The following is a 17,108-nucleotide window of genomic DNA, read 5'->3' on the forward strand; positions in this document are numbered from 1 at the left end:
ATATATATATAATGAGTTGTGTTGTGGTTTTCTTAGCTTTCCAAGTAAGTTCATAACAGAAAGATTAATGAAAATGTAAGTCTGTAGCAGCTTTGTTATTCCACATTTATATGTGAACTCAATTTCCAGTGAACTGGTTAATGCTTACATAAAACTTTAGACACAAAAATAAAATTGAAAGCAGACATTTGGTTTTTATAAAAAGAACAATTGACGTATGTAACTGATCAGCAACAAGTCAACTCCAAAAGGAATGGTAAGAATTCTTAAAAATGAATATGTACATTAATTGTTGAGCTGCAGCTAAAGTTGTCTTTGACAAAGAGTTAGAAAATAAATATTCTCAATGGAATTCACTGGAAAATTAAACATTAATAAAGTGTCTTTGTTCTAGACATGTGTATCTGGAAGCAGATTTTCTTCTAATGACACTGAGAATTTTGTAGACCCAAACAAACAAAAAAATCTGCAAAATTTTTCAGTCATCTACTTAAATACATAATTTTTGTGTGACAATATTAAATAATCATATGAAAACTAGAGAAAATAAAATGTGATTATATGAGGCTGATGGAGTTACTCTGTTTTGTCAACACAGTCCCAAAAATGATAACAAAACTCATTAAAATAAAGTAGAATAATAAAAGCTAATTTTACAGATCAAGTTATCCACTAATCTTAGGGAAAGACATACTAATGTGGAGAAGTTCACACCTACATGGACAGGATGAAGCCCAGCTTGGTAACTAGGTCAATAATGCATGTAATGATGCTGATCCATGCAGTCTCTAAAACTGTATGCACTTCTGAGCTCCACAATATAAACAGGATGTTGAGGTGCTTGAATGTGTCTGGAGGGGAGCAATAAAGCTGGTGAAGGGGCTGGAAGTCATCTCCTGTGAGGAGAGTTTGAGGACACTCACTTTGTCTAGTTTGGAGAAGGCCAAGAGTCCTTCTCCTTGCTCTCTAAAACTTCCTGAGGAGGGGAAGCAGGGAGGGAGATGCTGCTCTCTTCTCCTTGAGAATCAGTGAGTGGATGTGCAGCAAGAAGACCAAGCTGCACCAGGTGAGGTTCAGACTGAGCATCAGGAAAAGTGTCTTTACTGTTTGGGTGGTTAACAACTGGAAGGGGCTTCCTAGAAAGGTGGTTGATACCCCATGCTAGTCTGTGCTCCTGAGGCATTTGGGTGACCCTCTTAATAACATGTTTTAACTTTCATTTCTCTCTGAAATGCTCAAGGAATTGGACTTAATTATCTTTGAAGATTCTTTCCAGCTCCATTCCCCTCTCCTTCTCCCCTTCCCTCGCTCCCCTTTTTTCCCCCCACCTTCCCTTTCCTTCCGCTCTTCTTGGTTTGGCATGAGTCTTTTTCCAGAGATGAATAATTATTTTGTATTATTTACTTTTGGTTAAAATATAAATAATCTTGTGAAGAACTGTTTGTATATCCACATTATGGAAAATACAACTGTCACATCAAAGCTTCAAATGATTTTTGTTCCCGAGTCAAATCATCTCGCTGATTCTCAAGGAGAAGAGAGCAGCACCTCCCTCCCTGCTTCTCCTCCTCAGGAAGTTTTAGAGAGCAAGGAGATCACCTCTTGGCCTTCTCTTCTCCAAATTAGACAAACTGAGTGTCCTCAATCTCTCCTCACAGGACATGACTTCCAGCCTCTTCACCAGCTTTATTGCTCCCCTCCAGACTCATTCAGGCACCTTAATGTCCTTTTTATATTGTGGAGCTCAGAAGTGCATACAGTTTTTGAGACTGCATGTAGTGGGGAAAATCATCCCTTTGTGATCAGCTTGGTTATGAAGTGATTAATGCCTTCAAGAGCGTAATTTGCCCTGTTGGCTGCTGAGGCACAATTCTGGCTCATGCTGAGCCTGCTTTCAACAGTACCCCCAGTTTCCTATCTTCTAAGCTGTTCCACAGTCATCCATCTCCCAGTCTGTACCTGTGTGCAGCACTGCTGCATCCTGGTACAGCACCAGAATTTAATTTTCTTGAACTTCATGCCACTGCTGATTGCCCAGTGCTCTATTGTTTCTAGATACTTCTTTGAAGGCCTCTTATTCCTCCAACAAGCTAAGAGCCCCTCCCTGTTGTTTTTTTTTTGTTTTGTTTTGTTTTTTTGTTCGTTTTGTTTTGTTTGCTTTTTTTTGTTTGCTTTTTTTTTTTTTTTTGTCATTTGCAAACCTATTGAAGTTACATTACAGTCTTATATCCAGATCTTTGAGAAGAATCTTGAACTGCCCCTAGAACTGCACCCTGAGGAACACTGCATAGACCCCACTTTACTTATGCTCTGTCTTCAACTATTTCACCACCTAGTGTAGCATAACCTGTTGATCTCACAGTTGGACAATGTGTCTAGAAGGATGATTTGACAGATAGTGTCAAAGGCATTACTGAAGTTTAGGAAGATAACATGTCCTGTCTTTCTTTCATCCATCAGGTAGATGATCTTGTCCTAGACAGAGATCAAATTACTAAGGCAGGACTTTCCCTTGATTATCCAGCACTGATATACATGGTAATAGCTTTGTTCTTTAACTGATTTTCAAGATTCCCCAGGGCTGCCTTCTCAATAACTTTTCCAGGGAGTGAGATTATATGAACAGGTCATTTACAGGCATCATAAACTCCATATATATGACATGATAGATGTGTCGCTCTGAAAATAATGCCACTTATTTATTTCCATGGAAACTTCAAATGATACAGAGCAGATTCTCAGCTACAAAATACTGTTTTGTCAACTCCATCATCATTTTTAAGTATGCGTTTTTGCTGACCATGAAGAAAAGCCTGCATTCTGCACTGATAAATTCTGCAACAACAGAGGTGACTCATTGTCACTGTCAGCACTGCTGCAGAGCCCCACTCACAGCCTCACTGTGCTCACATCTTCTGTTTGGTCTCCATAAATGTTCAACAAATGATCAGCATCATTGGGTGCCATTTTTTGCACATGGAGGAATTCCAAGACACACCAGTGATTCATTTGACTCATCAAACACCATTTTGTCAGACTGCCCCTCTGCTGCCATATGTCACAGCAACAAAATGTAACACCTTTATTTATTTATTTATTTTAAATTTAAATGTATTTTTCCTCAATGGCAACCTGTTTTCAGTGAGAGTGATGATGTGTCCTTTCTTAAGCTACAGGAACATTTTGAAGTAGATTTTTAGTAGAATTTTTCATTGCTTTGCAGTGCCTTATCTGTGAACTCACGAAAATGGTATATGGCTACCAAGTTTTAAAAATATTATTAAAAACCAAAACATTATAAATGGTGTTAAATAAATTCATAATGTTATAAATAGAATGAATATAATTTCATTAACATTATTTCTAACAGCAGTCATTGAAAACACAATTAGGTGATTTTTCTTTAGTTACAATAGTAATAAACTAGTAAGTATTTTACTGATCTCTAAAATTTCAACAAACCAGTTTCCTATGGAATAAACACAGAATTAAGATTGAATCAGAGTGTAAATATAAGTAGAATTAACTAATCTTAAAAAGTAGGTCTCCAGTGCTTTCTTCATTATCAAGAAAAGTACAACTGGACCATACTTGTTCAGTTCTGAATATTTAAGAAGTTGTCCAATGTATATATTTAGTGGATGATTAGAACTTAGTATTTCTAAACAAATAATGAATCTTCGTTTTTGACTTTCAGAAGGTAGTCTTATACTTCAGGTATGATTCTATGTACTTCTGTAAAAGATGTAATAGAGAAAATGAGTTTCTCTTAGTCTCTTAAGAGGATTTTAACTTCCAAGCACTTCTGAAAACAACTTGTTATTTTGTCATGCTTTGTTTTGCTTTTAATAACTTGAAAATTCAGCATGGGAATAAACCACGACAATGACCACCCATCCTGTGCAGATGGTCTCCATATCATGTCTGGAGAATGGATTAAAGGACAGAATCTTGGTGATGTTTCATGGTCCCGGTGCAGCAGGGAAGATCTGGAAAGATTTCTCAGGTATATTTTTCTATAAAGATAACTCATATCGTGTATATTTTACAAATAGTTGCATTGAGCAACCTGAAAAAAAAATCAGCCTTTCTGTGGGAGATTAAAAATGAACTTGCACTTACGTAGTCCATCAAAATAACTTAAATCATGGAGTAGGTATTTGGCAGATTAAAATGTAGCTATTTTTGGCAATTATTTATACTTTTATATGCTCAATATGTGAATGTGTTTGTATATACATATGCATAAAAGTTCATTTTATAATACATTTAAGTAATTTAATGCAGTATACATTGACTAAGACAGAATACAACTTCTAAACATTGTATAGATTTTATGTTTTGTGTTGTGCCTTTTGCTTTGCAATTTAATTACATTAATTCCTTTAATTTGCTGGGAGATATTTGATAGAGAGTAATATGCCAAGAAACCGAATTAAGACATTCATTTTACCTCTTATCTCTCAAAATAGAATCTTAAATTCATATATATGTGACCTGGGAATTTCCTTAAAAACAGTTACGCAGTCCTGAAGCCTGCTTTATAATTCTGAAATAGTTAATTGAAATTAAGTTTGAAGTCTGAATTTATACTGAATCTCTGCAAAAATCATATGTCCACTGTCTGATGTATTAAATTGGTTTAGGCATTTTCTTCAGTTATTGAGAAATGTTAATGTTTTGCCTACTGGCTCAGAAATGTATGTATTTTTAAATATATACATGTTAGAGGATGTGAAAAACAAGCTGCATAACTGTCTGTGCATTATCAATATTCCACTTGTTAAATAGCTGTTTCAATTTCCATCCAAGCCATAATCAGTCAAGTAGAGTGAATACTAAAATGCTACTTAGAATATTCTTGAAATCCTTAGTACTTACGATAATTTTTCTGCAAATATACAAATCAGAACACCATTAACTTCTATCAAGAAATCAGACATTAATTTATATGGAGCCCTTTCTCTGAATGACAATTCAGTACATATGGGAAAAAAAGAAATCATGAGTCCATATTCCTCTAATGTAGAACATCTAATGAATGTATAAGTCAGCATGACAATCAAGCCCTCAGATTGCTCAGCATATGAATCTCTGTATGTTGGCAGGTCAAAGGCCAGTAACTGTCTGCTACAGACAAATCCTCAGAGCCTCAATTCTGTGATTATTCCCTCCAAGCTCCCAGGAATGACATACACTGCAGATGAGCAGTGTCAGATTATTTTTGGTCCAACTGCTTCTTTTTGCCAAGAAATGCAGGTAAGGATAGGGATATACCTCAGAAAATCTACATCTACCAACTTATATTTCAGTTATTTCCGTTTTTGTGTTTGAAAGAAAGAGACCACAGCACTTTTGAAGCTCACTTTGTGCTGTGCTTTCCTGAGGTTATTGTAAACATTATTTGTTTATCTTGTTAGGCTTGCTTTGAATCTCAAAACACACAGAGTCAAGTTCTACTTTATCAATGGTGTGTTCCTTGTGCTTCAGAAAATTATCTACTATAAAGTCACCTCATTGCAACAAATGGAATGTTTACCGGGACCAGATTTCATGTGTGGGTTCTGTTTCATTATGCTTTGGGTACTGAATCTCAGAATAAGATCAGTGGTATTATCTGGGCTCTCTGAATAGATCCTGACCTGCAGCATTATACCCTGTGAGCCAAGGCTGAGCCATGCAGTGCCATGGCAGTAGGATTTCCACTGCAGTTAAATAAGATTTCTGTAGCGAAAAGGAATCTCAGAGTAATAGACAGAACACACACACAAAATAGATATTGCCATTTAAGTTGAGCTAGAACTAAGCCATACAAAGTTTCCAAAAATACTACGTGGACATGGACTGTGTAACACTGATATTATTTTGGAACTGCAAAATGATATTTGTAGTCAATTTTTTTTGCCATCTTTCTCTTGAAATCTGAGAGTGTTACATGAAAATAAGAAATATGTTGAATTTACCAAATTCATACATTTTCCATATTATGAAGTTGGTGCAGAGTTCACTGTGTTAACTATGCATATTATTCTGACTGCCATTAGAAAAATCAGTGCATGGAAGACTCTTTTACAACTAAAACAGTACTTCCGAAGTTACAGTATTTATTTGTTACAATAATTATTTTATTGTGCATTGGCAGCCACTGAATTTTCCATGAATTCCATACTAGGTTCATTTATCACTGCATACAAGCTCTTAATTTGCCAGTAACTGGCAGTTTACTGTGGTTACAGTTGTTGTCCAGAAGCCAAGAAATGAGTGAGAAACATTCTCCTTAAAGGTTCATTTAAACTTCAGTAAATGCGATCGTTTATAACCTAAGATTTCTTGAATCTGTTGTATTTGGTGGAGGGTTCATGCACTTTGGTATAACTATATAGAAGATAAATTATGAACTAAGTCAGTATTACATTTTTTGTGACTGGGAGTTGGTTTGACCACAGACTTCATGCAGTGCTTTTGTAAAACAAGTTCATTTCTTTTTTAAACTGCTATTCAACTAAGAAAACATTTGAATGATAATGAAAATTAGTTTTCTTGAAGATATCAAAATGATAATATCAGTGGTACAGTCAGAATTGCAGTTCTGCTGTGATATATGTTTCTACAAATTCTATTACTGAACAGCACTTCATAATAATTTACAGTCTCCTTACATGGCAGCCTCTGTGAAACACTGCAGATACCAACGATATTTCCTTGCTATCTGGAATTCCTTTTTGTGATTTAATGGCTAAAGCAAGGGACTGAAAGCACCACTGAATTCCTACTCTTGTATTTTCCTAAGTAAGCCTCATTCTTCCATGAGAAGTCTCTAGACAGTGTTTCTTTTTCTTTTCAGCTTTATTTCAAAGACTTCTTTTTCATACCCTAAGCAAAATTTATAGACCCTGAGAAGAGTGTGAGTGGATCTCTGGGTACAAAATTTATGTCATGTCACCATGCTTATCTTGTAAATGAGCCAAGTTCGCTTTTATGCCCATGATGTCTCACACAAGAATCAATTAGACCTAACATTGTTTTGTATAACAGATAGCGAGATCATGCCCCAGAAGTAGTTCTTGATGATTAAATGTAGAACTTGACAATTGAGTATAATTGTTGAACTATTGAATGCTGGCTTTCAAGATTAAAGTCCAGGATGTGAGTGCTATCTAGTCAGCTCCACTAAAACAATTCCTGTCATAACACAGCTGTGATCTTTTCAAAGAAGTAGGAGACTGGTTATATTTCATGGTAATTTTTAAGACATTTCAGGGAAAGATCACAATGAAAAGAATGAAAGTCATGGAAACATTATAGCCCTGGAGAAATATGCATCCTCGTATCCACCACTACACTGTAAACAATCTTGACTTTGCACATATACAGTTCTGAAATGCTTGTTTTGTATCTGTTCCTTCCTTTCAGCTGTATCTTCTTTCCAGATGCCTATATGATTGGAAAAGTATCCCTATCGCACACACAGATCTCCCTTGCTCATTTTAAAAGCCCCTGAATGAAAAGAGTTCTGTATTACATTGTGACTTCTATGTTATATTTTATTCAATTTTAGATGTTAAAAACTCACAATTAACTATTAACCAATTCTTTCAGGAAAAAAAAAAAATTCATACTTTTGGCAATATTTTATTCTGTATTGTACACACAAAGGAATACTTTACAGATTATGACTAGTTTTGTATAATCAGTATATATTTATCACTTCAATAACTCTCATTTTACATCTCAGTCTAATTGTAACTGCTGTTTTACTGTGGTTATGATAGCTACTAAACATCTGTGAATGTAACTGTCTGGAATATGAATGGATAAAGCTTTCTACCTAGAGCAGTAAACTTGTATTTCAGAAGTTTATGCTCTGATTTTTGGGTTACTCTACTACTGATACTGGTCTCCAGATTTCCACTGGTTTTCAATTCAGTCTCAACATGAAGCACTGCAGGTTTATAGAGAAGATTTTATGGTGTGCACCACTCTTAAATTCACATCTTTTAATACAAGAATTGTTTTTGTTTTTGTTTTTGTTTTGTTTTGTTTTGTTTTGTTTTCAAGAGAAGTTAAGCAGAATATGAAAGTATTTGGAAATTAAAAAAAAGGAAAACGTGTATCTCTGTGTGAAAATCTTGACTTTGGTTTTTTAAAACCTGGATGAATTTTCTTCAAATGTAGTCTCTGATGGAAGAGGACATGAGGATAGAAAATAATAATAATGATTTAGACAAATAAATTAGCATATATTATTGTTTCCACGAGGCTGAGTTGTGACAGCAGTGCAGTCAATCATTTCGCAGTAGAAGTGGAAAAGGTTAGTCCTGAACATTGGATACTCTGTCCTTTCTACACTATCTTCTGAAACTGTTTAAGAAGTCCAGTTGCTCTCATGTTTTATCTTGATGTGTATTTATAAAAATAATTTTAGAAACATACATTATCTTTGGAACAAGGACAATAATTACAATATGATATTGAAAAATATTTGCTAAAAAATATTTCAAAGAAAGTAGCTAACCTTTAGGATCACCACAGACTGACTGTTGTCATGTCTGTTCTGCTTTGACACAAAACTGTGACTGAATGAACTGGAGGTGAATGTGACTGCTTCAATCCTGAACCCTCTGCAATATTTGCCTTAAAAAAATAAAAAATAAAAGTGATATTACAAGCATTACTTGCTTGTCTCCCACTGGAACCATCCTGTCATCCTGTTTTCTTGGTTCAGATACAGTCCTTCATTGTTCATTAATGCACATATTTTCTGTGCACTGACTTATTTTAAGATAGCTTAAGATTTGTCACACAATTTTCATGCATAATATAAAAGAAACAGAGACTCTCAGTAGTTTTACTAAAGTAACAAATCATTTCAGCCTTAAAAAACAAGTTTGCTGGCAGCCCAGGGTTCAAAAATCTCCTGATCTTTACCTTTTATGTGCCCTACAAGCCACCTCCCTCCCATACCTCCTGGATCCTTTTTTCCCCCTCTTTAGCTGCCAAGAAATAGTGTAAAGGTGTACCTGCAGCTGAAGAAGATAAAATTATCATGTCCTTAAGCTCGCAGCAAACAGAATAAGCATTTTTCTTTCTGTCTCCAAAAAACTACAAAAATGACAACTGACTGGAATTCCTCTTCTTTGCCTTTTCCTTCCCAGCAAAAACATTGCAGCCTGATTTGTCACTTTATTTTGTATCATCTTAGTAGATGTCAGATGTTATTTTTGAGGTATTTCCAGTGTAATGAAGATTATGAATTACTGGAAGTTCATAAGGCATCAGAAGTCATTGTAGTTGTATGAACATTGGGCATTAGGAAGTCCTAGTGAAACCTCCAATTTTTTTACGATTACGTTCTTACAAACCTCCAGTGATCATAGTCTGTGTAGTTACACAACGATTGATTAGATCTTATATGTATAATCGGATTCATTTTCAAGCCTTGCTTTTTGGTAATAGTGACAGTGCTGTTTTCTCCCTTTCATATAAAATGAATGAGCACAGAGAAATGTATATATGTGACAGTGAGGGACATAGTTACTAGGCATGGTGGTGATGAATTGTGAGCTAGGCTTGATGATCTTAGAGGTTTTTCCAACCTTAATGATTCCACAGTTCTAAATAAAATGAGTGAAAATATGGATTAATTTTAAAAATAATTCCCAGAAAGCTCCAAATGTTGTTAAGAAGCCCAGCCCTTATACTCACCTGCTTCTAAAATGGTGCTAAGAGGTTTATTTTTATTCAGGTGCATGGTTTGTTTTCCTGATTTGTGTGCTAGTAAATGAAGGCAGAATCCTCCTTTCAGCCTTAGCACTATTGTACCTCTTTCAGTCCTTGCTGGAGTGCATCTACACACTGACATGTACATAACATGATGCAAAGTTATTCCTATGTGGTTTGTCAGTGCTGCAGTATGCACAGACCACAACCTCCATGGTCAAACTCAGGGAGTTCTTTCCCCTTTCTCTCAGCATGCTAGGTTGGCTTGAAGCATGCGTCAGTGATTAATAGAAAGTAAAGCAGAATTTGTCCTTATTGATTTTTGTCCATGTTTAGCATGTCTTTAAACATATTTCAGTATCATGAAGCTGGTGATTTTATTATTAGATTATTGAATTACGTGCAGAAAGTAATTTTGCTTAAGACAGATTTCATACTTTATAGTATACCCGTGTACTTGATTTTCAGCATGTCATATGCACTGGTTTGTGGTGTAAGGTGGAAAGTGAGAAGGAATGCAAAACTAAATTGGATCCACCTATGGATGGAACAGACTGTGAGACTGGAAAGGTATGTTTTCCTAAAGCAGAAATGATTAAGTCTAAGTTACATTGAACACCTGACATTCAAGGAAAAAGTTAAACATGTCTTTGCATTTGTTTAAAGTTACTACTTACCTCATTTTTAATGAAAACTATACATATAAAATAAAATGAACAGTGTGTTTTCTATTGTATAATCTAGACGTGGTACAAAAAATACATTTCCATACATACAATGAAATATTTTTAAAAAATAGCCAAAGCCACCTGTTTTAATGCTTACACTGTTTTATTTCAGTCTTACTTTGTTTTGCTGTCCAGTTTATAAATGGAATGCTATTGTTGCACTGCTTGTTGTGAGCAGAAACATAGGCTTTGAAAGGCAGAAAAACTTCAGCTTTGATTTCCATGTAAAATCAGTTGTAATCTAACTATTTAGGATAAGCTTTGTAAAAAGATACTTACGGTGTCAGTACATCTAAAGGAACAGTTAATGTCACTAGAAATATGATGTCAAGGAGCAATTAATGGTCACCTGAATTCTGACTTGAATTAATTGTTGCCCTTCAGGAGCTTTCTTGTTTTAATAATTGCCACTGGGTGTAAATAGAACTGTAAAGGAAGATAAGTAAGTAGGTAACAGAGCAGAAATCTGTATGTGTCTCAGGATTTTCATGATTCTGTGCTGACAGCAATCTCCTACTGGAGTGATTTGTTCTTTGAGTCATATTGCAGTCACCAAGGACTGTCATCATTCCCCTAATCCTCTGGATGTTTGTGGCCCTGCCTGTGGTAGGGAGTTCAAACTTGATGATCCTTGTGGATCATCAACAAAAGCAATTCTGTGATTCTAAGAAAAGCAAATCAATCAGCTAAATTGTTCAAGTAGTAACATTTTGTATACTGAAAGAAAAACAGAGTGCATTACTTTTCGTATCTGTAAAAGTCTTATATTTGCTGTGCTCTTTTGATTCTGACAAATGTCTTCCTAGAGAAGAGGAGGCTCAGGGGAGACCTTGTTGCACTCTACAGCTTCCTGAAGGGAGGTTGTGATGAGGATGGGCTTGGCTTCTTCTCCCAGGCAACAAAGAGGACCCGAGGAATTGGCCACAAATTGTATCAGATGAGGTTTATACTGGACATAAGAAGGAACTTTTTCTCTCAGAGCGTGGTCAGGCACTGGAATGGCTGCCCAGGGAGGTGGTGGAGTTGCCATACCTGGCAGTGTTCAAGAGGCATCTGGATAGGGAGCTAGGAGATATGGTTTGGTGGTTTGTTGTAGCTACGGTAATGGGAGGATGGTTGGACTAGATGATCTTAGCCTCTCTAGTTTTAAGATCATTCCAGCTCATTTGTCATATAAGCCAAGTATTTCGAAGCTCTCCTCAAACTCCAGGAAAATGCAGTCTCTAGAGAAAACTCATTTTTGCCTATGTATCTGAAGAAATATGATTAAATAAAGATGAGCACATTCAGTCTGAAATCCCTAAAGCATTACAGAATTTGTAGTTTCTGATTGTGTATCGAATGCAAAAAATCAGACATCTCTATGAAGACTTTTCAAATTTGGTATAATTATGTTGTCATTGCAATGCTATGATTTGAGGCAGAAAATTAAGGTCAATTGATCAGTTGGAATCTGTAGATAAAATTTAAGAACAGTAGGCAAGGTTTTATAATACACAGTGCAGATAACACAATTATATTATAAAGTTACAATGGTCTTTATTGTTTTTATTATTGACATATTTTGTTTCTTTCAAGATAAGAGAGTTAAGTGAAAATGTCCTTTTCACTTAAGAGCACTACTTAGCAACTAAAACATCAGTGTGCTGTCAGCTCTGTTTTTATTCTAACACCAAAATATAGCATATCAGACACTATGAAGAATATCAGTTCTGTCCCAGTTGAAACCAGGAAACTATGAAACAGATTTTCAGCTGCTGTAAATTGATGGAGTACTAGTGGTTTGCAGATGTATAACGTTTGGTGCAAGATATGAATGTAGGCTACAAAGCATAAGACTTGTGATTGGATAGTGAGAAATTGCTGTTATCTTGGGAAATTATACATAAATATGAGATTATTGAGGTGGTATTCTGGACTTCTTTAAATAAAAGTCAGAAGTTCAGTTGACTGTTTCAGCATTAGCCTATAGAGGCTTCCATTCCTCTCCCTTTGTATGCAAGTTGTGAAAAAATCTAATTTCTTCTCCATCTCATAGAATTTCATGTTACAAATGTCACTGAACTGTCAGTGACAAAGCAGTTTTCACTAGCTACACCTGTACTAGTGAACCAATCAAGATGAGAACACAGCCTTAAACACAGTACTGTAATTATCCAGTTCAACAAATGGGCAGTCCCTGCAATGTGTTTTGGCTGGACCCAGAAGCATTTTCCTAAGGAGGGCCCAGCCTCAAATGAAGTGGACTGTGTGATCTGGAAACCATTTCTTTTCCAGAGGCACCCTGTGTTGGAAATGAACTTCAGCATGAGCTTGTGGACAAGAGTTGCACATTATACTTGGACAAATGTCACTAGTACAGGAAAGAAAGCTGTGAAAACAGTAGGAAGAAATACTTCTGACTCATATGAAATCTTTTGAACAAAATATTTGTGTTCTGCTTCATGGAGCAGTGAGTTGTTTTGCATGTAGCTTGATTTATTTACCTGAGAGCTGAATTTTTATCTAGTGGTGTAAGGCTGGAGAATGTATCAATCGAACAACTTTGGTGGAACATATGGAGGGGGAGTGGAGCATGTGGAGCACTTGCAGCCGTACTTGCAACACTGGAATCAGCAGTCGACAACGCAAATGCCCTGGGTAAAAAGGATTCCAATTCTGTATTTCTGAGCAGAATTTAAATCTTTCCAGTACAGAAATTCATTAAGATACTGCTATCCTATGTATAAGTAATGAATTCTGAAAAAGTCTTAGGAGAACTAAGTATTTGGGTTTTTTAGTTGCATGTTAACACTATTTTTCCTTTCTTCTTTTCTCAAAAACTGAAGTTATACCACAAATGCAAAACTAAAACTTTTGCTTCTAATCACCTGAAGATTAAAGAGAAAACTAATTCTTGGCTTGCGGAGTGCTAGTACATAATTCTTGTATTTCACTTTGATAGAGAAAAATTGTCTTCAGTTTCATTTTGAGACCCATAGAACTGTACCTTTGACAAAGAGGTCTTCTACTGTTGCAGACAGATAGAATACATAGACACAACATTTAGAATTCTCTTGTCTTTTGAAAATGAAGATCCTGTGTCACTGAGGCTAAATGAAGCTTAACCACTGCCGTAAATAAAACCAGCATATAGCTATATGATAGTACCCAGATAAAATATACTTTCCTTTTGATTACTTACTCTTTTGTGGGTCAGTTATATACCAAAAAATGGAAAAATAGTGGTGGTAACAGAACACAGTAGATGATGAAATGTAGAGTAAGTAGGTGATTTAGGAAAGAGTTGAGCAAAATGAAGAAATGAAGAAGAATTGAAGACAATATAGCAAATTTTAGACAAAAAGAAAAAAGAAAGAAAAAAAGAAGAAGAAAAAGAAGAGGACAGAGGAATTAAGAGGGATGTATGCACAGAGACTCATAAGAAAAGCTTGGATATGGCTATGCTAATGAACAATAGTTAATGTAGTTCTTAGATTGAAAAGAGGGTATTTTACATCCTCCCATCTAAATGCTACTTCAGATTTGAGTGCCTAAAAACAGTTTGAAGAATTCAGTGATGAACCAGTTTCACTTAAATTCATTTTCCCAGGCCACATTTCTGGTAACTCCAATTTTTGCAGTTCACTATTCTGCATTTATTCATCACATGTCTACAATCACAACTTATGCATCAGGAAAAAAAGAGTTTTGCCTAAACTTTGTAACACCGCATTTGTTAAAAAAAATAAAAATAAAAATTGAGAGGTAGCAAATCTCTACTGCTGCAGGCATTATATATGTCCTTTCGCTTGCATGTCTTTCTCAGTCCAACAGGAGAAAAGTCACCTGAACTATATCAAAACTTTAATGGAGGTTCTCTGTGCTGAGCATCCCTAATAATCCTAGTGCTTCTTTGGTATCACGTTATGCTTTAACACCATTACCTGTAATGCAGCCACACCAAGTCAAACATTTTCTGTGACTTTAGTTTTTTGTGAGCAATTTCTTAATATTATGTCATCAATAAAGCTGCTATTTAAACTGTGTTCATCTTAAGCAAGTTATGCTGTGTGTTTCTAGATATTGCCATCAATAAATCATTGTCTTTATGCTGTCATTTCTAGTCTGGGCGTTGAAGGTGAGTGTCATGTCCCCATGATGCAGTATAGAATATGTGAAAATCCTTCCTGTCCTGCTGGTGTGCCTGCCTTCAGAGACTGGCAGTGCCAGGCTTTCAGTGTCAGATCTTCATATCAGAAGCATGTGCAGCAATGGCAGGCTGTCATTGATGATGGTAAGTCTGAGTTATCTTTCACATTCTCCAAATTGTAATGAAATACTTTCTTTAGTAAATAATGATAATTTAAAAGCAAAAGCAAAATGGAAACAAACCAATGAACTAACCAAACAACAACAAAGTAAGCAGAAAGAGTTAAGGACTGAAAACAGTCCTTATTCTTTTTTCTTATTGAGAAATTAAGAATTTTTGTAGCTAGTAGTAGAGTTGTGCCTAGAATGACAGGGGAATATTGTAAGTATTCAATCGCCATTAGTATTCCCTTAAGACAAATTATCATAAACCATTACAAAGGACAGATTTTGCTGAATCCTGACAAATGTGAAGTTATTATCACAAACCTAGCTGAATGTATGTCCATCTAAAAGAAGACTTTTTTAATGCTAAATTATGTGAGTTTATATAGAAGACTGAAGGTGGCACAATGAAAACTTATCATTCTGTTTTCAGAGTAATTTTCATTTTCAGAGTTGTTTTCATGCATTTGAAAGGTCCTTATCTAATGAATCACTCTGGCTTTGTTTGACCAAATTTCATTTTAGAGCAGAAATGTATGATATATGTCCTAAGGATCATAAGTTTTCTACTGGACTTTCAATAATTCAGTCATCTGATAAAAAATGTCAACACTCTCCCATTTTCCATTGAGAATGGATGACAGTTTTCATCAAGCATGTTCTGAGAGATCTTGTCTTAAGTTGCCCTCAGGAGGCACAAAACTGGACACCAGCTGAAGAATTCCAGTGTTACAAAAATCCATTGCTCCCAAACCATCTTGGACTTCATTAGAACCTAGTTGTGTACAATGTTCAAAGTAGTCGCTTCTGCTTGAGTGAGGTCACCTATAGTTTGTTTAGGTTGTCTGGTGTTGTTGATTGATGAGATGCATTCAAGGGTCCACAGGAACTGGGTGGGTAAAGATGCTAAGGCACTACTGTCATATTTGAGAAGTCTGTTTATTGTCTTTGTTGACAATCTGGACAGTGGGATTGAGTTCACCCTCAGCAAGTTTGCTCAAGTTTGTAACACACCAAATTGTGTGTTACAGTGAACATGTACATGAGGGAAAGGATGCCATCCAGAGGGTATCTCTTGGCATGCTTGAGATGTGGGCCCATGTGAACCTCATGAAGTTCAGCAAGGCCAAGTGCAATGTCCTGTTCCTTTGGAGCAATCCAAAGTACTAATAAAAGCTGAGAAGGGTGTTGCTTGAGAACAACCCTCAGGAGAAGAACATAATAGTGTTGGTTGATGAGAAGTTCAATATGAGCTGTCGATGTGTGCTTGCAGCTCAGAAAGCCAATTATATCCTGGGGTGCAACAAAAGAAGCATGTCTGGAAGGGCAAGAGAGGTCATTCTCCCCCTCTAGTTTCTTGCCGCCCCTCCTTGAGTACTTCATTGAGCTCTGAAAAACAGGAACCTGTTGGAGCAAGTCCAGAGGTGGACCATGAGGATAATCAGAGAACTGAAGAACCTCTTGTATTAACGTGGGCTGAGAGAGCTGGGATTCTTCAGCCTGCAGGGGAAAAGGCTTTGGGGAGACCTCACAATGGCCCACCAGTATCTAAAGCAGATCTCCACGAAAGATGAAAAGGGCGTCTTTGTCAGGGAGTATACTGATAGGACAGGAGGTAATGGGGGGTAAATCTTCATAAGATACTCCTTTGAAGAATTCAGATACATGCGGCCCTTGTAGATATCAGGAGACTTTCATTTTACTGTTTAAGCAAAGTAGCAGAAATGTGGAGTGTACAAGCTCAGGCAGAGTCTCAGACTTCTGGAGGTAGCTTGCATCTAACTGGCTTCAGGTATTGGCAAAAAAGATCACATCTGTTTGTATTTTTCCCCCAGAGGTACGCATAGCCATGTCAATTATAGTATGTTAAATGTGCCCAGACTACTTTCTGGTTTGCAAGCAAGCTGGCAGAGAAGGCCATACTTCTCAACTATCTAACACTCTGAGAAAGATGGTGACATCCAAACTGCTTTCTGGAAATGGTTTTTTTCAAGCGGCAATTTCTAGTTTAGACCCAGCTAGTGCTAGATGACACAGGCAAAAAATGTGCCACAGGCTGTTTTACAGTTTAACTGTACAGACAGTAGAGCTCTAGTGCCCTTGATTGTTTCCTGGAACTATTTAATTTACTAATAAAAATGCAGTCCAGGAATCTAAAAGTCAGCATGAAGTCAGAGTGGTGTAGGCTGCATCCAAATGAAATCAGTTTCAATTTCAAGATTGACATTATCCTTTCAAGAATCTGCAAAAGATTTGGGAAAGAGTTCTGACTTAATGCACTTGTGATTAAAGATATAAAAAGTTATGTGATTTTGTACTCAGTTGACCACTGAGAGGAGACTTATTTTTTTTGTTATTACTTTG

At 36.2% G+C, this 17,108-nt stretch overlaps 1 protein-coding gene across 1 annotated transcript in view; it reads left to right on the top strand.

Moving 5' to 3' along the window:
* Positions 1-17,108, top strand: part of ADAMTS19 (ADAM metallopeptidase with thrombospondin type 1 motif 19) — a 116,697-nt gene that overhangs the window by 61,773 nt on the left and 37,816 nt on the right. Inside the window, exons 9-13 of the mRNA XM_072359679.1 lie at positions 3,866-4,006; positions 5,109-5,259; positions 10,189-10,290; positions 12,958-13,088; positions 14,555-14,724. Of these exons, the coding sequence (XP_072215780.1) occupies positions 3,866-4,006; positions 5,109-5,259; positions 10,189-10,290; positions 12,958-13,088; positions 14,555-14,724 (695 nt within the window). The remainder of the gene's footprint in view (positions 1-3,865; positions 4,007-5,108; positions 5,260-10,188; positions 10,291-12,957; positions 13,089-14,554; positions 14,725-17,108) is intronic.

The sequence above is a fragment of the Excalfactoria chinensis genome, chromosome Z, assembly GCF_039878825.1.
Source record: "Excalfactoria chinensis isolate bCotChi1 chromosome Z, bCotChi1.hap2, whole genome shotgun sequence".
Lineage (NCBI taxonomy): Eukaryota > Metazoa > Chordata > Aves > Galliformes > Phasianidae > Excalfactoria > Excalfactoria chinensis.